The sequence below is a fragment of the Phoca vitulina genome, unplaced genomic scaffold (genome assembly GCF_004348235.1).
Source record: "Phoca vitulina isolate PV1807 unplaced genomic scaffold, GSC_HSeal_1.0 scaffold16, whole genome shotgun sequence".
NCBI lineage: Eukaryota > Metazoa > Chordata > Mammalia > Carnivora > Phocidae > Phoca > Phoca vitulina.
Window position 1 is genome coordinate 10,863,195 of NW_022589719.1, and position 23,815 is coordinate 10,887,009.

Genomic DNA, 23,815 nt, shown 5'->3' on the forward strand with positions numbered 1-23,815 from the left:
ACACCCAACGTGGGGCTTGAACTCATAACCCCAAGATCAAAAGTCCCATGTTCTACTGACTGAGCCAGCCAGGCACCCCCCTACAAAATATGATTTTTAAGTTAATGTTTAAAATCTATTTTGGGGCGCCTGGGTGGCTCAGATGGTTAAGCGTCTGCCTTTGGCTCAGGTCATGATCCCAGGGTCCTGGGATCGAGTCCCGCATCGGGCTCTCTGCTCCTTGGGAGCCTGCTTCTCCCTCTGCATCTCTCTCTCTCTGTCTCTCATGAATAAATAAATAAAATCTTTAAAAAAAATAAAAAAATAAAAAAAAATAAAATCTATTTTGAATGTACAAAGGACCATTTGAATAAGAAGACATTCAATTAACAGGTATATGGAAATGTTTCACCTCAAGAGCAATACAGTAAGTGCTAATAAAAATAATGAAATATGTAAATATTAAACTATCAAATATTAAAATATTAATTCCAGATCCTGAAATAGTTACATTGATACAACCCTTCTGAAAAACTTATCAAGAGCTTTATATACTTATAAACTTAGACAATAATTTTCATTCTAGACATTATCCTAAGTAAATAATTACAAAGAATTTTATTGCAGGAAAAGAAAAAAACGTAATTGTATTACAATAGGAGAATGGTTATTAAGTACAGTGTATTAGTCAGGGTTCACCAGAGAAACAGAACCAATAGGATATATATAGGTAGATAGCAAGAGATTTATCAGGAGGATTGATTCACATCATTATTAAGGCTGAGAAATCCTGTGGTCTGCCATCTATAAGCTGGAGGTCCAGGGAACTTTATGGCGGTTCCGGTCCAAACCAGAAGGCCTGAGAACCAGAGAAGCCCATGGTATAAGTCCCAATCTGAGTCGTACGGTCAGAGACCCAGGAGCAATGATGTTCCACGGAAAGAGAAGGTGAATATCCTAACTTAAGCAAGAGAGTAAATTTGCCCTTCTTCTGTCTTTTTGTTCTTTTCAAGCCTTCAGTGGATTAAATAATGCCCATCTACACTGGTGAGGGCAATCTTCTTTATTCAGTCTACCCATTCAAAGCTACTCTCCCCTGGAAACACCCTCAGAGACAAATGGAAATAACATTTTACCAGCTAACTGAGCATTCCTTAGCTCAGTCAGATTGACACATAAAATTAAACATCATAGGGGCGCCTGGGTGGTTCAGTGGGTTAAGCGTCTACCTTCAGCTCAGGTCATGATCTCAGAGTCCTGGGATCGAGCCCCACATCAGGCTCCCTGCTCAGCAGGAGAGTCTGCTCCCTCTCCCTCTGCTCTTACCTCCGCTTGTACTCACTCCGTACCTCAAATAAATAAATAAAATCTTTAAAAACAATTTTTTTAAATTAACCATCACATACAATATGGCATAAGCATAATTAGCTCCCTTAGCATTGCTCAAAAGTATCACTATTATTTGATTAATATGTCACAGAAGGTATGCCTATGTGGTAAAAATGAGGAGAAATAGGAATCTTATAAACTGCTGATGAAAGTGTAAACTGACATAATAGCCATGTAATGTAAAAATGGACAATAATTGACAAAAATGTGCATACTCATTTTACAATTTTGCTTCTAGATATATTAGACAGAAATATATTCTTTTTAGAAGAAACACACTTTAAATATAAAGACACAATAGGTTAAAAGTAAAAGGATCAAAAACAATATCTTATGATAACACAGTGAAAAACTGCAGCAGTTATATTAATATAAAACTAAGACTTCTGAACAAAGGCTATTAGCAGTAATAAAGAGAAACAATAATGATTTTAAAAAGTCAATGCATCAAGAAAATATAACAATTCTAATAGCAGCAATGTCCACAATAGCCACAGTATGAAAAGAGCCCAGATGTCCATAAGCTGATGAATGGATAAAGAAGATACAGTATATATATACAATGGAATATTACTCAGCCGTCAAAAAATGAAATCTCATCATTTGCAATGACGTGGATGGAACTAGAGGGTATTATGCTAAGTGAAATAAGTCAATCAGAGAAAGATAATTATCATATGATTTTACTTATATGTAGAATTTAAGAAACAAAACAGAGGATCATAGGGGAAGGGAGGGGAAAATAAAATAAGATGAAATCAGAGAGGGAGACAAACCATAAGAGACTCTCAACTGTAGGAGACAAACTGAGGGTTGCTAGAGGGGAGGTGGGTGGGGGATAGGTTATCCTGGTGATGGGCATTAAGGAGGGCATGTGACGTAATGAGCACTGGGTGTTATACGCAACTGATGAATCACTGACCTCTATCTCTGAAATGAATAATATACTACATGTTAATTAATTGAATTTAAATAAAATTTTTAAAAAATAAAGTAACATAAAAAAAGAAAATATAACAATTCTAATTTTTTTTTTAAGATTTTATTTATTTATTTGTCAGAGAGAGTGAGAGAGAGAGAGAGAGCACAAGCAGGGAGAGCAGGGGAGAGAAGCAGGCTTCCCGCTGAGCAAGGAGACCGATGCGGGACTCAATCCCAGGACACTGGGATCATGACCTGAGCCAAAGGCAGACGCTTAACCAACTGAGCCACTCAGGAGCCCCTAAATGTTTTTTTAAGATTTTATTTTTAAGTAATCTCTACACCCAACATGGGGCTTGAACTTATAACCCCAAGATCAAGTCATATGCTCTACTGACTAAGCCAGCCAGGTGCCCCAACAATTTTAAATGTTAATGGCTCCACTAACAGAACTTCAAAATATAGGAGAAAATACTGAAAGAACTGAAAGGAGAAATACAGAAATTCACAATTACAGCAAGGGTAACAGAAGGCTTGAGCAATACTGTCAAGCAGCGGCAAACTGACATTTATGGAACACTCTAACCAACAAAGCAGAACATACATAGAACATTCATTTAGACAATATATTCTGAGCTATAAAACAAATCTCAAAATTTTTCAAAAAATTAAAATTATACAAAGTATGCTCTCTGACCACAATGGAAATAAACTAGAAATCAGTAACAGAAAGATATATGGAAATCCCCCAAATAATTGGAAATTTTTTAACACATTTCTAAATAACAGATGAGGAAATCACAAAGAAACATCTTAAATCTTTTGAACTCTCTAGAAATGAAAACATAGCACATTGAAATTTGGTAGACACAACTAAAGCAGGGCTTTGAGGGAAATTTATAACATTAAAATGTTTGTATTAGAAAAGAAGAAAGGTTTAAAAACACTAATCTAAGCTTCTAACTTATAAACTGTATAAAAAAAAGAATCAATTAGGCTCTACATAAGCAGAAAAAAGGAACCAATCAAGAAAAAAAATCAAAGAAATAAACAGCATACCAAAAAATAGAAAATCAGTTAAATTAAAAGCTGTTTCTTGGAAAATATCAATAAAATTAATAAACTTCTAGCTAAATCAGTTAAGGAAAAATGAAAGAATACAAATTACCAATACAAAAAATTAAAAAGCGAATTCTACAGACTTTACATGGATGATGATAGAATATTTTGGACATCTCTTTGTGAAAAGTTTGGCAATTTAGATTAAATAGATAAATTCTTCTAAAGACTACTAAATGATTAAAGGTCAATTAAAAAGAATTAATTACCTAAATAGATATGTTTCTAATAAAGAAATTTAATTCCTAATTAACCACCTTCTCAACAAAGAAAATTCCAGATCCAGATGACTTTACTGATGAATTTTACCAAACACTTAAGAAATAATATAGGTAGTAAACCAACTTGGAAAACAGAAGAGGAAAAAATACTTCTCAACTCATTTTATGAGACCAGCATTACCCTAATACCAAAACTAAACAAAGACAACAAAAGAAAAAGAAACTATGGGCCAATACCACTTATGCTCATAGACACAAAAATCATTAATAGCATTTTAATAAATCAGTTCAAATAATGTATATAAAGAGGATAATGCTTCACAATCAAGTAGGGTTTATCCCAGGAAAGTGAATTTAGTTTAACATTTGAAAATGAATCAATGTGGGGCGCCTGAGTGGCTCAGTCAGTTAAGCATCCAACTCTTGATTTCAGCTCAGGTCATGATCCCAGGGTCATGAGATTGAGCCCCAGGTCAGGCTCCATGCTGGACATGGAGCCTCCCTTTCCTTCTGCCCCTCCCCACTCCTCTCTCTCTCTTAAAAAAAAAAAAAATCAATGTAATTCACTATATTAACAAAATATGTATATGAAAATGTCAATACTGCAGAAAAACAACAGTAGTTGACAAAATATTTGACATACAATAGAACCTAAATAAGCAGAGATGTCCAGTAATATTTATCAAATTTCTACTCTTTCTTCATAATTTATAAGGCCATCTTTCTCATATTTGTTTCTGTACCTTTTATTAACTCCCATTGATTTGCCTATCTCTGCAGTAATACCACAGTAATGAATACTACCATAATGATTTTGACTTTCTAATAATTCCTCGTTACTGATAAGACAGTTCTTCAAAATTGTGGTAGCAATTATTCGTTCTTGGCTTTCCCAAATTTACCAAGTTCCATGGACAATCTGGTTGGATTCTGAGTGGAATTTCATTGAATTTATAGATTAATACAAGGGAGAATTTATATCCTTATGAGATATAGACTTCTTACTTAGAACTTAATATATCTCTGCTTATCCATTCCATATTTTATATCTGAAAATGTTTTATAGGTTTTTTTCATAAAAGTTTTATATATCTTTTGTTGGGTTTATTCCTAGGTAACTTAAACCATTTTTTTCTATAAAGAACACACTTTTTTTCATATTTGAACTCCTTAAATTGGAATGTCTCTGATGGATGTTATCTTACAATCAACAACAACAACAAAAAACCTTTTATAGTCAATAGTTAAACTCACCAACATATTTTATCAATTTATATGGTCACCATTGTTTCTTGAATTTGTTGCCTTCCTTGTGAGTTCACTTCTTTTCTTACTGAAGTTTAACCTTTTTTTTTTAAAAGATTTTATTTATTTATTTGACAGAGAGAGACACAGCGAGAGAGGGGACACCAACAGGGGGAGTGGGAGAGGGAGAAGCAGGCTTCCTGCGGAGCAGGGAGCCCAATGCGGGGCTCGATTCCAGGACCCTGGGTTCATAACCCGAGCCAAAGGCAGATGCTTAATGACTGAGCCACCCAGAGGCCCCCTGAAGTTTAACCTTTCTTAATTAAATCTCCTTGAGTACTCCTAAAGTCCTAAAACCTTGTGTGCTGGGCCTACTATCTGAAGCTATTATAGATAGTACACATCTGGTCACAGAATCAGTAGGTGGCTGGCTCAGTTCTAAGAAATCAAACCTTATCTTTGTGCTTCCCCTTCACTCAATAGGCCCAGAGGTCTCTATAAATCCATTAGTCCTGTCAGTAGGTCTGCAAATTTTTTCAGCCAGCCTTCCTGAGCTACACCAAGATTGGGGTTGGAAGGCTTGCAAACTCCTGTCCCTGCCTTCACACAGTATCTTTCAGTTAGGCACCACAGATTACTTCCAACCAGGAGCCCAGCGGGCCTGTGGCTTTAGTTCTGCTCACAGCTTGTGTCTCTGTTCTACCTCTGGTTCATAGTAGTATTCAAAATACTTAACAACAGAATACATCCCAGGTACAAAACAATCACAACATATGCCAGCTTGTAAGAGTAGAGGAAGGAGGAGGAGGAGGAGAAGGAAAGAAAGAGGAAAAAATGTATATGATGTTTGAAACTTACTTAGAAAATGCATCCAAAAATGGTTTTGATGGATGGAAAGATGGATAGATGGATACCATTTGATAAAACAAACATAGTAAAATGTTAATTCTAGATTCTAGGTGGTAGGTACATGTATGTTCACTGTAAAATTCTTTTGACATTTCTGTATGTTTGAAAATTTTAATAATAGAATACTGAAGAAATTTTTGAATTACAAAAGCCATGTCAAGGATGTACAGGATAAAATACAGCCCTTATACAATATGCCAATGGGCTGTGAAATCAATTTAGTGGGTCCACGCCAGCATTTGAATAGTGCCTCACATGTAGTAAGGTTAAATCCTGTTTTGAAAATTTTTTGTTTTATGTACATATGTGGAGAGATATGTATATAAATTGAATTGTAATGTAAAGTATATTTTTTCTTCTGTGAATTATGATATGAAATGTATTTTTTACTATGGATTTCAATCAAAGAAGTTCAAAAGCTACCAATGCAGAAGTGGTAAAAAGCTCAAAGTTCACCTCTTCTCATTTCAAGGAACTGTAAGAAAAATGAGAAAGAGGTGGTGTGGGATGGGTGGGTGGGGGCAGTGTGTGGAGGGAGAGCTGAGATTTGGTCTACTATCTCCCAGCTTAGAGAGGAGCAGGTGTGTTAGATAAGTTGAGAAGACTAAGGGCAAAGGGCTTCCATCTGGATTCTCATTTTATATTCTGGGAGATGACTGTATTGAGGCTGTCCCCTTTCACCAATTTTCAGCAAAAGTGAGGGGGATGCAGCCACAGAGTAAATGCAGTGGAATAGTGTGTAGGAGGCAGAAAGAGGGTCATCACCTCGCTTTCTTGAGTCATTTTCAGTTGGGGAATGGATAAGACCTACAAATTCTCACATAGCTACTGGGTAACTAAAAGGTATTGAAGTGCCACAATATTTAAGAACCAAAATGCCCACATTGACTGCACTGCAGAGGCTATTAGGGTGACCTGGTTAGGCCATGGGCAAGATGAAGAATGTGGCAGAAACTCAGCGAGAGCCAAACTAATGCAAAAGCTCCCAGGGAGCACTCCTGACCAAGCAGAGAGCAGATCAGGAGTTACACCAGCTGCAAATCTCAGCAACAAGACCAGTGATACCTCAGCAGTTGGAGACCACATGGCTCAAAGGACTACTTTGCTTCCCTGGCACAGTGAAGAGTCCAAAATATTTCACTCACATACTACCTAAAAAAGTTTAGAAAGCTATGTACCCCTCACTTAGAAACCTGTATCAACATTTTAAGTTGCCATTGGAAATGTTTTATTGCTAGCTTAAAAACAGTTGCAAAGATGTCTTTTCCAGCATATTATAAATATTGGCATTACTAAATAAAAATACATTTTTCTTTTAAATCTATCCAGTGAGATTAAGTATCAGTACAATTTTATATCAACCATCATCCATTTTTCAAAATATATGGAAAAGCTCTTAATCAGAAAGTTTATATGTTCCTTTTTCTCCTCAGCTTCTTCTTTCTATCCCATTTCTTTCTTAACAGAAACACCTAAAAAACAGCAAGGAAAGGTTCACAGCCCCTGCAAGAAGTTTATGGCACCAAAATTTCAAAATGTCCCTTTGATGTCCTGTAGGTTTTTATACTCCAGGGTGAAGCACTGCAGTAGATTCAGGATGAGGGAGAGGTATGCTTTGCCTAAGAATAATAGAAGATGGGAAAGGAGAAGTGCCTCCACTGCAGGCACATTCACGGACAGAAGAATTTTAGTAAAAAGTACACTTGAAAGTTGAGAATCTAGTCATTTATTCCTTAAAACTACTCCTCCTGGGGCGCCTGGGTGGCTCAGTTGGTTAAGCATCTGCCTTTGGCTCAGGTCATGATCCTGGTGTCCTGGGATCGAGCCCTGTGGCAGGCTCCCTGCTCAGCAGGGAGTCTGCTTCTTTCTGCCCCTCTACCTCTCCCCCACCTTCTCTCTTTCTCTCAAATAAATAAATAAAGTCTTAAAAAACAAAAAACAAAACACTCTCATGCTCTTTGTGAACCTGCAGAGGAACAACTCCAGTTGACTTAAGCTCCTCTTCCCCCCTATAAACCTAGATGCCTTCTTGGAGGAAAAACAGAAGGGCAGAAATATGAGCACCTCTTTAACCAAAATGCTGAGTGTTACCTAAAAGATTGGTTAAATTATTTGGCCTTAATCAAATTTAGTTTTTACTTTCACTAGTACTATGAGTGGCACTTTCTGAAGTATTTTAAAAATACTTTTTTGCATATCTTGTATAGTGTTTGTGTAAACTTGCTCCCTTGAAACACGTATCTCCTTTCTAGAGTAAACTCCAACATATGTTTTTCAAACTCTGTAACTTTCATTCCCTATCCACACTCCTCAACCACTCCAGGATCTCAGATGCTCCAATTCTGAGGTTGAAGAAGGCCATTAGCCTCAGTCTCACATTCAAAATGGGTCACAAATTTAGCCATTTTCTTTACCTCCAAGTAAAGTTATACATACAGCCAAAAAGATACATTGACAGAACTGACCAAAAAAGACAATTATAAAACTTTTGTCCAATCACCAGACCATGCTCCCTATGTGGGTTATGAATTAATATTTTTAATAAATTTAGTAATTATCATAAAAAAATAGAACACTTATGTCATGGGGGGTTGTTGACAGAGTTAATCTTAAGTGTATTCATATAAAATATATCCAATGGTTTTTAAATCCTATTTTGACATTTCTTCTTTATTATACTGTGAACCTCAAAAAAAAAAAAAATAGGAGCCACTCTCAACCTATAAGATGTCTCATCCAAACCCACTGCCCTTATTTCCTCAACATCAATTCTTTCCTTAACCCTGTTCACTCTAAGGTTTCATCATCTTTCAAAATCACCAATAACCTTTCTTGTATCAAGTGTAACTTGTTAGAAAATAAGTCTTACTCACTCCTAACTTCATAGCATTGCCTATATGAATCTCTTTTTAAAAGCCCTCCCCATACTTCAGTTAATGAAGCATACCTTGCCTACTCTAACAGCAAACATGGAGTTCCAGTCCCTTTATAACTCTGTCTTGCTGTCTCATTTTAGACAAGTATCTCAATTGCCTTATCTATAATATTAATAATAAAGGTATCACTTATATGTGGAATCAAAAAAAAATATTAAACTCATAGAAACAGAGTGAAAAAGTGGTTCCCGGGGCACCTGGGTGGCTCAGTTGGTTAAGCGACTGCCTTCGGCTCAGGTCATGATCCTGGAGTTCCAGGATCGAGTCCCGCATCGGGCTCCCTGCTCAGCGGGGAGTCTGCTTCTCCCTCTGACCCTCCTCCCTCTCATGCTCTCTGTCTCTCATTCTCTCTCTCTCAAAAAAAAAAAAAAAAAATTTAAAAAAAAAAAAAAAGAGTTTTTTAAAAAAAAAAAAAAAAAGAAAAAGTGGTTCCCAGGGACTGCAAGTGTGGAAAACAGGAAGAGGTTGGTAAGAGGGTACAAACTTTAAGCTATACAATGAATAAAGCCTGAGGATCTAAGGTATGACATGGTGACATTGTATCATATTGAAATTTTGGTAACATTGTATCATATTGAAATTTTGCTAAAATAATAGAACTTAAATGTTCTCATCAAAAAAGACATATAAGTATATGGGTGATAGATGTGTTAATTAACTAGATGGTAGGAATCTTTTTACAATGTCAACTTCTGTCAAATCACCATGATGTACACTTTAAATATCTTATAATTTTATCAATTATACCTCAATAAAGCTAAAAAAATTAATAATAAAGATGATAATGATAGCTAACACCTACTGACCACTTACCATATCTCAGGTACTGTGTTAAGAGTTTTATATACATTAACTATTTAATCCTCATAACAACCCAATGAGATAATTATTATCATTGTTGTTACTCTTGTTATCTGTAAATTGAGAGAACTGGATTAGATGGCCTCTAAATTTCACCGCAACCTTAAAATGCTTTCATTCTATTTTTAATAATCTTTTTTATTTAAGTTCCCCTACAACACAGAATCTAATACCACATATTTTTAGTACTCACGTACATATTGATAAGCATGTCTCCTAAGAGTTTCATGTGCCTATGCTTTATCTACAAAACAAGAATGGAAGCTTCCCAAGGGCAAGGTCTTAGATAGTTCTGCTGTATCATCAACCCTGGTTAATGCACAGATGGAGCACATAAAGAACTACTCAACACTTCATCATTTGAGTCCATCTTCTTTGGCCCCCTCTAATCTTTTTTTCACAGAGGAGGGAGATCTTTTTTCACCAAACAAGGTAAGGTTAATTCAGTCACTACCACAATCATAGTCCCTAAAGACATGACACCATATAGTTTACTTATAGGGATCCTGACATACACTGAAAGTCCTACAGGTGTCCATCTGGTGGTTAGATGACAAATAGATTGTGACCTATGTGATGTAATTTATTTTGTTTTATGAAGACCAGAGTACTTTATCTACTCAACACCAATTTGAACCCATATCATATTAAAAGAGACTTTTTTATTTTGTTAGTCACTGAATGTAAAATTCAATGCCAGAAGTATAATTAGGGTATATAGACTAAATTTCTTTCTGGTAGAAGAGCACTGTCCAATAGAATTTTCAAAGATGATGTAGCTATTGAGCATTTGAAATGTGGATAGTGAGACTGAGGAACTAAGTTCTTTTATTTTATTTTATTATAACTAATTTAAATTTAAGAACCACTATTAAATTTTAATAGTGTAGTGGGCAGTACAGCTCTAAAAGATACAACTCACCTGTGGCTTGCCAAGGCTTAAGACTAGGATCTTTTCCAGTACCTTTTACTTATGCTGTTATTCTCTTTTCTGAAGCTTTCAATAATTACTTCCCAGTGAATAGTAAGTGTTGATAAATGGATTCTTGCTGTACCCTTTATCTATGTATATGATTCGCTTTATTTAGGAACTTGAAATCTTTTAAAAATGTAACTGGATGCTGATTGTTTTTTGGAAATTATGTAAAATTGATTTTTCTGACATAATTACTTTGAAAAAACATGTGACTGAAGACACTGATAAATTAATGTTATACTCCTTTGCATCTTTGTTACATATATAAAATATTTGTAAATAATGAGTTATATTATTTAAAAATCAGCAATTTATTGTTTTATTTAACATTTATTCAAGCTAATGTTATTAACAACAGGTGAGAGGAAACCACTATATGCCTCTTAATAAAATAAAGCAAGGCAACGATTTCCAAAACATTTACACTAAGAGTCTCCCTTTCATCAATCAGTAGTCAGACTTAATAATCAAAGATCTTAACTAACAATCACTGACAACACTGATCAATTTGAATAGAAAATAGAAAATGCTAGTCAATCCTCAAGACAGTTGGTTTTCCTCCCCCTAGGAATATGCCTTCAATACTGCTTTAGTTCTCCAAGGGAAAAAGAAAATTTCATATTCTTGTCCATTCACACAAACCTCTCAGTGAGCATTATTGTTTTGGGAGGAGGGGGCGGCAGGCAGGGGGCCTAGGATGTTGACGGAACAGATAGGATGTCAGGTGAAGATAGAATGCTGTGCCCTCTCTAACCAGCTGAAGACTCGGCATGATTGTTTTCTTACAAATAATACCTGTGGGTGTTGAAACTGTTCAGGGAATCTATCAAACACACTCTTTCACTTTGTTGCTGTAACTCTATAAAATTTATTCTCATTTCAAAAGAGTCATAGGCAAGAATACCTGTAGGTGGTTGAGTAATTTAAAGAAAATTTGTCAGGTCTACTCTCACTTACTTTACCAGAACAATCCTATACTTATTTGGAGGTTTTAAAATGCAACATTTTCTACTCAGTATGATTAAAAATTTCAAAATAAGAGTCCCTCATCTAAAGAGTTGTCTTAAATTAAATATAAGTAAAGAAAATATAATATTAGGACATTTGAGAATAAAACTTTGATCCAAAAAGGAAAATAAATTAATATATTGAATCATTTCCATTTTTTATAATTATAGAAATCATTCACACATAGATGTACCTATGTGTACCTAACCAGTGTGATATTAGGGACAAAAATGCATTATTATATTAATGCCAAATTATCGTTCTCAGGAAATCATTCTCAGGAAAATCTGAAGGCCGAGGTCTATAAACTTATAAAAGCTATCTATACAAATTGAAAAAGATATAAATGGAAGAATAAAGGTAATAACCTTTCCAGATTACCTAACTTTCCTTAGTAAGTCATCTCTATCCATATTAAGTTTACTTTATATTAAGTAATACAGTAAATGCAGATTTAAAAAATTTTTCTATTATGCAATTTGCATTTTCAGTCACAAGTTCAGAGGGAGAAAAAGCTCAATAATGCTTAGTTTAAAAATGTATTTTCCATATTAATTAATTCCAAAAAAAATTAAAAAGTTAAAAAATCTCTTAATCAAAAAAGTGATAACTAATACTTTTTAAAGTGTTTTTAGATGATTAAAGTGTTTTAGTGATTTAAAGACGAAGACATATTTTCAATCTCCAAGTGGAACTTTTCATTAAAATGTTCATAATGACATAAGCAGGAAAGTCTATCTCCCTATATAATCATTTTAAAATACCATTTTTTAAGTAAGAGCTCTTACTTGGCTCTTATTTCTTGAAGGGGTGTTTAATATTAATAAAGATAATATTTTGAATTGAAAGGTATCCAATTGAGATGTCAATAAAGCTCTCTGTTTTGATATAACTGAATTACCAGGGGAAAAAAGGAAAACCTCTAAGTCTAATTTTTTTTTCCAAAGTGAGTTATTTAATAAATAGCTTTCATGGTAAAAAGTTCAAATTTGAGCCAGAGATACATATTTGACATTTGGTAGTATAATTCTAAGAGAATTAGAGAAAAATACAGATTGGAAAATTCTTCTCCTGACCTAAACAGCTTTATGACAACTCAAATGAAATGTTCCATGATGATAAATGTGTCATGGATAAATGATGGAAAATAAACAGTATTTCAATATCATTTCCTGTTTTATCCCATCGTGGTTTTTGTCCCTCTCTGTAATAATTACCTATGCACAAACTCTAGATGGCAATATTGCACTTACTGTACTTTCAAGAAAATTGTCACAGTCAGTCCCCACATATCCTCTTTATCAACATTTTATGTGCCACGGATCTATAGCCTCTTATTATAAGTGTAATGAAGCAGAAGTTATTGAAGCATTTTATTGATTGCTCAGATCACAAGTTTACTGCCATACTGAATTGGCACCTTACTCACTGAAGCAAACTGCTGACACCTTTTTTAAAAAGTGACAACTACATCTATTTCATGACCAGAAATCCATTTTCATCTCTATCAAGACAAGAATGCAATTTTCACTTCATTTAACTGATGTTAGGCCTGCTCAAAGCATGACACTTAGAAAAAGACACAAGTTTAAGGTTCTTAAAATACTTCAAGTAACTAGAATGTAGCTTGGTTTCAGGAAAAGAAAAAAAATCAACCATCATTCAAATCTACAAGCAACCTAATATTCTAAAACATTACCTATCAGAACCTTCAGAAGTAGTTTTCAAACTACTTGAAACATCTGCAACACAATTTTAATGTGTTTAATAATAAGTTATATTTATATATTATAAATTTTGTTCCAAGCTTTCAAAAGACATCAAGAAGTTCAAAATTGAACTATTTTGGGTATTGCCCCATGAAGGTTAAATCAAGGAAACAGCCCAATTTTTAATGTATATATAGATGGGGATCTAATGTACAGAAAGTGACTATAGTTAACAATACTATATTATATACTTGAAAGTTGTTAAGAGAGTAGATCTTGAACGTTCTCACCACAAAAAAGAAATGATAACTATGTGAGATGATAGAGGTATTAACTAACCCTACTATGGTAATCATTTTATAATATTTAAGTGTATCCAAGCATCATATTTTACACCTTAAACTTACATAATGTTATATGTCAATTATATCTCAATAAAACAGGGAGGAAAAGTAGCTGGCATACCAAAAATAAAGTATATATAAAAAATGAAATAGAAATAGTTATTCCTTCAGTCGTGTTAAGACCAATAAATGACTTTGATCTAAGATACAAGACATAAAAAGATAAACTTTCAATACTTCTTTTATGGAAAATTAAAATATTAACATTCCTTTAAAAATACTTTTTGCAGTCGACATATTCTGTCAGCACTAAATGTAATTCAAGCGTATTTTGAACTGAATCTTTTCTGAGTAGAATTATATTATTATTATTATTGGTTTGATATCTAAGTATCAAACTTATTAAGAACGTGGATAAAGTGAACCAACATTAACTTAGGAAAAATTTTTAACAAAATCTAGAGCTTTGGTAGAGGTTAGTTTAATGTAATAATAAAATACATTTCAGTTTTAAACTGCAAAACCAATATATGCTGAAGCTGGATGGTCATTTCCTCATCTAATTACATAAAGAAAGTTATAGTACAATAAAGTTATAGTACAATAAAGTTATAGTACAATTCCAGTTTAAAAAGTGAAACCCAATTTTTAAATAGAGATTTAGTGTCTAAGATTCTTAAACCCAACACACCAAAAATGGAACATTTAGAAATAGCATATAATAGCATTTTTAAAAGTACCTTGCTTATATTAATAAATCAAAAGGACCATATATCAAAAAAACTTGAATCACTCAGGCAGAAAATTATAGTTTTCAACAAACTTCATTAAGTAAGGGCCTATTACAAACAGCCCAAGTACATATTTCCAAATTAAAATTACAGAAATAAAACACTTCCCTGCAGCTTCAGACGTAAATAGAAATTGTCAGGTTGTTTTTTGTTTGTTTGTTTGTTTGTTTGTTTTAAGTTTAGAAAATGCTCCAAGAGTTTAAGAAATATTTGGGTGTATTTTTCTTATTTCTTGTTTTTAAGTTATCAACAAGCTAAAATTTAATTTCAAAGATCATTTCTTTCCAAAGTGCTGAAAATGAGGAATAAGATAAAAAATTTCCTTCAAATTTTTTCATATCTTAAATTCCACAGAGACTATGATTTTCTTCATAATTAAGATGGTGGTTGTTAAGATATTACAGTTAGATACTCATCTCCTTTGTTTCTCTCTGAATTTCGAAAATGATGATGCAATCAATAACAACTGTTAAGCTATGCTGTATGTTTATGAGTTCTTTTAGAAACTATTTTAAAAGAAGAGTGCAATGTACGCATTATTTAAATGTACCCAGGAATTTTGTTGGTTGGGGGGAAAAATGTAAAGAAGTATCAAAACCGAGAAGACATTTCCAGCAATGAACGTTTCCTAAAGATCACGTTTGTACTTAAGATCAGTCATTCCAAATCATTATTTATATAGCCTCCTGGCACAGTTCCATGGACTTTTATGTATCTCTACAGTGTTTCTGAAGAGACTGACATATATTTTGTTTACTGACAGCAACGAAGAGCTCTATGTTGGATCATAAATAAAGAAGATCATGTTTAAAAATCACTAATATCATTTTAAAAGGTAGTGCAGGCTTGTGTTTTGGCCTCTGTTTAGCTGTGTTAGGCCTATGAATGACAGCTTCCCTGCTTGAAGCACACAGAAAGCACAGCCTTCCTCATTCACTGACAGGACTGTGGCCTTTTCACACGTTCCTTCCACAGCAGTGTTTGTCCCCAAACACTGGAACTCGACACAATGGCATTCCTACTTCAACACCCCCACCAACAGCACCACTACTTAACAAGAATGCTAATGAGATGGAACAGGCCCTGTCGCTGAAAGTGTTAACTGCATTTCATAGGAATGCGTTTATGCTACTTCAAAGATTACCAATTAAATAGATTCTGCTTAGCTCTGAGCAATTTCTAAGATGTTTCCACTTTTAAGGAAATAAATGTGATAAATGTAAGACTAAGTGACTTTATGCTGTCCTAAATATAATATCTCATTTTATATACATGAATCAGTATATATTTAAGACCACACTAATGTAGTGGGCTTAATTCGGTTGCATGCTATAATAGCCACGTTAAAGTTAGAAATTGAAAAATGAATAAGCCTATAAACATAAAACCAGTAGTTCTGACTTTCCTTTTAGATCTATTTTATCAAATTATTTAAAAGAATTTCCCTTTGGGAATCCCGAGACATCCAATTTAAAGATTTAAAGAAATTTCCTTTGACAGAATCCCAGCAAAACAATATTATTGTTTTTGTATATTATCTCAGAAGTGAAATCAATGGAAATAATATCAAGAGTTCACCTAATTCAATAATTTATAAGCTTAGATTTGTTAAGGAAATAGGAATCATCACCCATCTCCATTTTACCTATCTAATGATTCCTTAACATGATCTTATATAAAACTAAATAGAAAAAGCTATCCCTAAGGTCAAATGAAGTAAATGCAGTTCACATAAAGTTCATTAGTGCTAAGAAGGATATTTGCTAAGAAGTCCTACTCACATTAAAGCGATTGCCAGGCTTAACACTTAGCCACTGATGACCTGACAATGGTATCGCTACAGTGACTTATCTAAACATTGCAAATAATTTTAAATTAAATCATGATATAACAATACAAAAGAGACTCAAGAATACATAGAATTGAGCATATCTAAAAGAAATAGAAATTTGCACGGAAATGCATAACAGGTAAACTTCTATTTCTTTTTCTTCATGTTTATATTTTAAAATAAAACCTAAATAAATGTCACATTAAAGCTGTTGAGTGCAAAGATTTAAGTTATTACAACTTAGCAAAAGTGAAAGGTTTAGTTAGGAATGGCAAAGAGCCTAGGTTTTTAAATATTCCCAAATTTGGCAGAGTGTTGATGATCTAGACAACTTCAAAGATGCTTTTTAAAAATGTTAATTATTGTTCATATTTTGTTCAAAATATATTTTTCATCAATTTTGAGTCCTAAAGAAACCTTTAAAATCAAAGCAGTAAGTAATTCTTGAAAAACCTTCTTTTTTCACAATACACAGAACTCTTTTCAATCTAGTACAACTGTATATATCTATTTCAATTTTACATGCTTAGGACAATGCAAGAAAAAAAACAAGCCTTAACTACTTTCTGAGCAGTTTCTTATCTCTAACGTCCTCACTTTTAATAAAACTTAGAAAATGTTTAAGTTTTTTAAGATTTGATTTAAACAGGGTTTTCCTTGTACTGGAGAATGATCTCTTTTTTAAATATCAAATAATTTTAAACTGTCTAATAAGTAGAATCAAACCATTTAATACCAAATAAATTATGATAATTAAACTGGTCATAATCTATTTTATATCATTGTATCTTAAAAGTTAAATATATTTCAATTTAAATAATTTGACTGAAATTATAATAAAATATATTTGTACCAGTTTTTATATATGATATTGGCTTAATAAAAACTTCCAAAAATAAGTTTGGATTTGCATTTTTTCATATTTATTATTATAAATAGCCTTATCTATAATAATTATTAATCCCATTTCTGGGCCCACTAAAATTAATTAACTAAGCAGATAATCACATTTTGAGAATAAAAGTTTCTCATGGGAAGATATTTCTTGCTAATTCTGGATACCTCGTTCAAGAATTTCGTCAATACAAATTGTCCTTTTCCAAACCAGACAGCAGGAGGTGCTGTGTGAACACTGAGACCACATCCCATTCTTACCTCCCCTCCCCCAGCACACAGAGAATAATAGCGTGATGCTTTGAAAATATTCATTTTTCAATGGTCTGTGGCCTGAGATAATGAGCCCAGTTCCTCATAGTTAGAAATGTAAAACCTAGACTTCATTTAAGATGGTAAAATATATGCTTAACTTCTTAAGACCAAGTGCAGAGGGGATTCTAAAAATGTGGTAACTCCATTTTTATTTTAAAAAAATGGCCATCAATCATTCCGCTTTGCAATGTTAGTTCCACTTTAAGATAAATCAAAGTCCCTATAAGTAGTTCTAAAAATATCAAAGTCTTTACACACACACATACACACACACACTCACAGTTATGGAAAGGATACTTAGAAATTAAAGGACAAAATTAAGTTTAACCAGATTCAAATATATTAGTTCTATTTCTTTACTTTCTAAACATACAAGTTAAATAAGCATAAATGAAGTGAGTTAGTCTTGACAAGAAGTTAATTCACAATTTCTTTTCCCAGAATGCGATTGGTTTACATTTTAGCCCAACTTCTACAATAGCCATTCTGATTTCATACTGAAAAAAAAAAGAAAGAAAGAAAAGAAAAGAAAAAAGAAGGCTGAGCATTTAAACCTTCAAATGATTTAGGAGCTATTCATTTTCTTGCTTAAAGTAACTGTCTATAGAAATTCCACCTAAGGAGTTGCCGTCGCTTTGCACAGTATGCAGCAAGAAAAGATGAGACATATGACATCCCATACCAAAAGACAGATACAATTAGCCCCATTATTGTTGGCTTTGAGATTACAGAAGAAGCATTTTGGCTCCCTAACGGGTACTGAGTTCACAAAATACATGTCACAGTTTTTTTATGACACAATGCCAATCATCGCCTCTATACAACCAAGTACATTTTAAAACACATAATAAAGCCATTTTTAAAGAGGGATGACTCACCTGTGTATAATATTTTTTTGCAGATTTTAGTCGTTGGTACAAGGCCAAAAGAACTCCTTGGATGTACATCTTAGCTCCTGAGGGGCTGAAACCTTCTCCCTTAGAGACCCAAACTGGTCCCCGCAAAGGTGTGATGGAATTTTGCAGGCATTTTTCAAGCAGAGGAACTATGCAAGAAAATAAGGGAAAATAAATTCTTTTGACCCAACTGAAATGCACTGCCTGGAACACAGCCCCAGTACCAGAACTAACTCTTAACATCTATTATTTATATCTGACCTGGGTTAAGTCTTACAGAGGCAATTCCTGCATTACTAGTGGCCACCATGAAGGATGTATTTATATTGAGACACCCCCCATGCAAGACTCATAAGCTTTGTGAGCACACCTGAATAGTTCTGAAGTGTGCCTAACTAGCTGCAGAGTGTCATGGTGTGCACTGATTGCCTTATCTTCTCATTTATCACAGATGAGTTGGAACCAACCTTGCTGAAATCTACTTGCATTGTCCTGATAAAATTGTAAGATCCATGTTGTTTCTGTATATAGCTTCCCATAGAGGAGTCTATATATCTAAAACATCACATCTGGAAATTATTCATAAAATATAATACACACCTTTATAAGCCATCCTATTCAAGTCTTTTCACTGCCATTGCTTAAATAACCCATAAAAACAAGGTGGCAAGGCTGTTTAAAAATAAAAGGAATCTTAAGCAAGCATTTTATTGTACCTTTTTGTTTTTAAGGTTCTGGGATAAAAGCTAGTCAAAGATTTAGGAATGCTATTCCAGTACCCATTTTGTAAACAGATAGAAGATATTTACTTGTTGGCCCGTATTACAACATCTATACTGGACTTGACAGGCATGTTTATATACTTTTTCACACGATTAGCTTATAAAGTCTTTCTAGTGTAAAATAGTCAAATAACATGGCAACTAGCTAACATTTTTCAAGATTTAATTTCCCTCTGAAATGACAGAAATAAAGAAATAAAAAAAAATCTTAGGTACATTTGGGAACCCAGAAAAATGAAAGGATATCATTTTTTAACTTGGTCTTAAGTATACACATGTAACACAATATAAACATACAAAATAACTATATGGCTTGGCTACCTTATTCTGATACATATTTCTAATAGAAAAGAAATTAAATAGATCACCAGCAAAGAAAATAGCTCCTAGCTCCATGCCATTGGTTATGTTATATGTGGCATATTTTATGCAAAGAGGCCTAGCGTAGCAATCTGGAAATTGAATTACAATTAGGTTCAGCTGAGCTGCTGAGCGGCTGAGTTATGCAAATGGCCTTTGCTATTGGTATTCTGCTGAATTTTGCTCCTAGTAAAAAAGTTATGCATTTTATGGCACTAAGTTCTGCAACTCTCTACCATAGCACAATTTAAATTCTTTCTAATATATTCAACACTAAGGAGAATGTTGGAAATAGAACTTAAGCTTTTCTAAAACTACTATAAATAAAGTTAAAAGAAAATTACGACCCAATGACTATTTAGACATCTTTAGTTGCGTGCATGAAATTCACTCATCCAGCCTCAGAAATTAATTCCTAAAATTCTCATATTAAAACCATGTTTATACTGGAGCAATTATTTCTATTAAGTTTTATCATAAATACCACAAACTTTTTAAAATAAAAGATCATATATACTATAAAAGAAAGAAAAAGAAACTTATTTTTAGAATTATAACTCTTCGATCTTTAAAAAAATGTATGGTATAAACCAATCTTGATTATAATTTTTCCTAAAGAAAACTAGCTTAAAAATCATCAGTGCTTTTAGTTAACTGTTATAACATTCATACATTACTATGTACTGGGTTTTAATTTGTAAACTTTTAATTTGGTACACTCATTGAACCTATTACAGTTTTTGAACATGGAAAGGCATTACATAAATAGCTATTAAGTTGAAATAATTTTAAGTAAATTGAGAAGTAGGTAATAAACCTGCATGATCTACATCCTAGATTTAATCTTGAATTTAAACCTGAGAACATGTTCTCAGATTCTCTAGTGTTATAGCCTTATTCATCCATGCTTGCCACAAAATAACTTTCAAATTCTTTATTTCAGCCCAAGGAATTCCAAAGTATAATTTCATAGATCCTCTAATACAAGTTCCAGTTTTCGCAGTTTGTGTCCTCTTAAATAAGAATTTAAGAAAAAAATATATATATAGTTTAGGAAAAAAATACAAATTATATCAAAATGCAAGCAGTGTCAGAACTGATACAGGATGGAAAAAACTCCCATGCTCCACATGATTTATGTAATTAGGAATACTATGGAAACCAGAAATAGCAAAGCAAAGAAAGCAGTATTCACAAGCAGGTTTTATAAGGGACTTCAAAATCTGCTCTGAACTTGTTGAATAATCTGTTCAGTATTCCAGAATCTCCCTGCTGGAAGCAGGGTCCTCATTATAACCACAAGAGCGCTAATAAAGGTTAGCCTCTGAACCAGGGATTAGAAGGCTCTTTTCTTTTTGGGAGCTGCAAACTAGTAACTTTGATGATCTTCTTGAAAAGGAAGACAAAGCACACTCCAAGAACAAACAATGTTTCCACTAACTAGGAAGGTACAGAAAACATAAGAAAATGATACGCCCTAAGTACTTAGAAAGGAAGTATAAATAAGCCTAATATATTTTAAAAAAATAAAATTTATTAATCAGTTGGAATTAAAGAACTCTCCATAAAAAAGGATTGACCTAAAATGATAGTTTTGAAATAGAATAGAATAATTGATTAAAAATAAGTCAATTGACTTTTCAACCCCAATCATAGATTTTTAATGTTGAGTGTGAATTATTTTTTAAGAATTTTAGAGGATATCTGTAATATTCTATACCAAAAACAATTCATAAGTGTTCTTAACCAACCTTTTTCTTTTATTTAGAGTTCTCTTTTACTCTGTTTCTGAAGCTAAGTGCATTCTATTCTATTAAAGAAGACTATTGCATAAAGATGTGCAAAAAACAAAGGCAATCATTTAGAAAGGACAATAGGCACTTTCAACCTTGGAAAGAGCATAAACCTAGATGTTGCTATGAGCTAACAAGGCCCATGAGAGACACTCAAAGAAAAAAAAAAATGTCTTTCCCAATGAATGAACTCCAGGGTATTATTTTGTGCATAAACCATGAGTTTCTCCTTCAAACTGCTACTCAGAAACATTGCCTCATTCAATAAGGTTAGCTGGCTCCTATTATCCTACGTTCCTTTCCTATTGGTGTGCATAGGTACACACAGTATTTCTTCTGAAGTTTGGGGCCTTAATTACATGTGTTCTACCTATTTGCTCCTATTTACATAATTGCAACCAGAGCTTTGCTTTTTTGTAATTTCAGTATTTTCATTAAATAGGGCCTCAACATTTTTATTAGATAAGTGGTTTAGAAATTAATCATTCATTAAATTAATCAATATACATAGATCAGTCAAATGTGATCATTCCATTGGGATCACTACCACCACTGGAGAGGTGCAGTTATGAGGATGATAACTTTTTATCCATTTTGTTTATTCTCAAGTTATGACTACAGTGCAAATTAAAATTAATCCAATAGTTTCAATGCATTTGGAGTTGAGACTGAGGATGCTGAGTAAGTAGATCATGTGACCAAAAGGAGTAATTTCCCTGGTAGAGTTAGTATTGAGCATCATGGGTAAACAGATCATATGATTGAAAGTAGTAGCTATATCAATTTCATAACTATCAAAGGATACTTTTCTCACTCATGCTGTTCCATTTCCCTTGCATTTGTTCCTCCTTTTTTCCACCTGTGAATATATTCTTGTCCTTCAAGGTTCATATCAAATATTACGTTCTATGGCAAAATATCCCATTTTATTTAGACTGAATTAACTGTTCCCTCTTTTATGTTTCCCAGAGCATTGTTTGTAATTTTATTTTCCCCTTACTGATTTGAATTAATCCTTATCTTCTCCACTCCCATTTCCATCCTCCAGTAAATCACAAATGCTTCAGGGTTTTGAGGCCATAGTGGTTTTTGGTTTGGTAAAAGCAGTGCTCAATGAATGTCTACCAGACAAATTAAAAGTACTTTGGATCTGCTGTGGACAGTCTTTTAGGTAACTTTTAAGCCCATGAGTTCAACTTATGCACAAAGGCTATGCACAATCACTTAGAATCTGTAACTTTCTGTGACCAAATGAAAATTTCATCAAAATTTAGTAACTATTAATATGCCAGAATTTTGAAGCACATTTAGAATATGTACAACTGTTTTGTCTTAATTCTCCTTATAAAATGATCTTGAAGACTAAGAAGGAAAATAATTACAAAAGAAAATGATACAATTTGGCAGTGAAGCATTAACAAGCCAGGAGAAGGCCAGAGGTGGGTATTTAAAAAGTCTTGGAAAAACCTCATGTGCTCTATCCTACCCTGTCATAAATCATGCTACTATGGGGAAAAGCACACAATAAAACCTATGTAACAAAGCAAAAATATTAGGTTAAGGTCAAAATAGCTACTGTAAATAATAAAAATGATACCCTCTAAGGACACCAAACACAATGAGTTCAAAAGCTATTCATAAAAAAAAGAAGCTGTTCAGCCTTCAAGAAGACCTTATATTAAAAGCACTTCATCACTGATAAGAAGCTTGAACTTATTTGGATTCATATGGGAGCAGTACAAGAATTTTTGACAAGGAGGCAAATACCTCTCTAAAGAGAAACCACAAAGCTAATGGAACTTACCAAGTAGAAATAGGCTGGAATGTCTGTCAAGTTCTATACCTAGAGAATATACGTCTCTTTCCAAAAGCAACATCTTACATTAAAAGAGATACTTTGCTTACTCATTTGAATCTACTATGGAAAGCTAAAAAGATGATTTTTTAATTAATATACTTTCAAAAAGCACTGGAAATAATCAAAGGCTTTAATAACCTGTGGTGAATTAGAAATTAAAATTCATGCCAATTAAATATCCAGAATCATAATTTACATAATACAGTAATTTTCACATTTCAGTCAGAGTACATGAGACTATGGAAAAAAGAGCACTGCCCAGAGCATAGTTACCTATAAAGAAACTTCTATATGCTCTCTGGCAGCAAGTTTCAGATCTCAGTCTCAAAAATACTCAGTTATTGTTTAGCAGGACATCATTTGGAAATTTCCCCATTCAGTGGAATTTATTTTTAAAATGAAGTTTATCTAAAAAAGTCTTTTTTGGAGGAAACAAAGTGAGCTCTTTAAAGATACTAAGATTTGACTGCTTCCCATCCAGGAAGTATGCCTGGAGGGAGTTTGAGTTATTGCAAGGTATGTGTGTGTTTTAATGCTCTTTATCCAGCTTTAGGTAATAGTGGGAAAGCTCCCGGTCCCTGAACAACCAGCAGATGCCACTCAAAAGCATGGTCTGCTGGGAAGATTGAATGATGTAAAGCATACTGTCTCCAATGTCGCTTGATTTATATCAGTATA

At 33.4% G+C, this 23,815-nt stretch overlaps 1 protein-coding gene across 1 annotated transcript in view; it reads right to left on the reverse strand.

The window, feature by feature from the left end:
- The window catches only part of DCDC1 (doublecortin domain containing 1), a 465,966-nt gene that overhangs the window by 350,119 nt on the left and 92,032 nt on the right, over nt 1–23,815 (reverse strand). Inside the window, exon 9 of the mRNA XM_032415097.1 lies at nt 18,327–18,493. Coding sequence (XP_032270988.1) covers nt 18,327–18,493 — 167 coding nt within the window. The remainder of the gene's footprint in view (nt 1–18,326; nt 18,494–23,815) is intronic.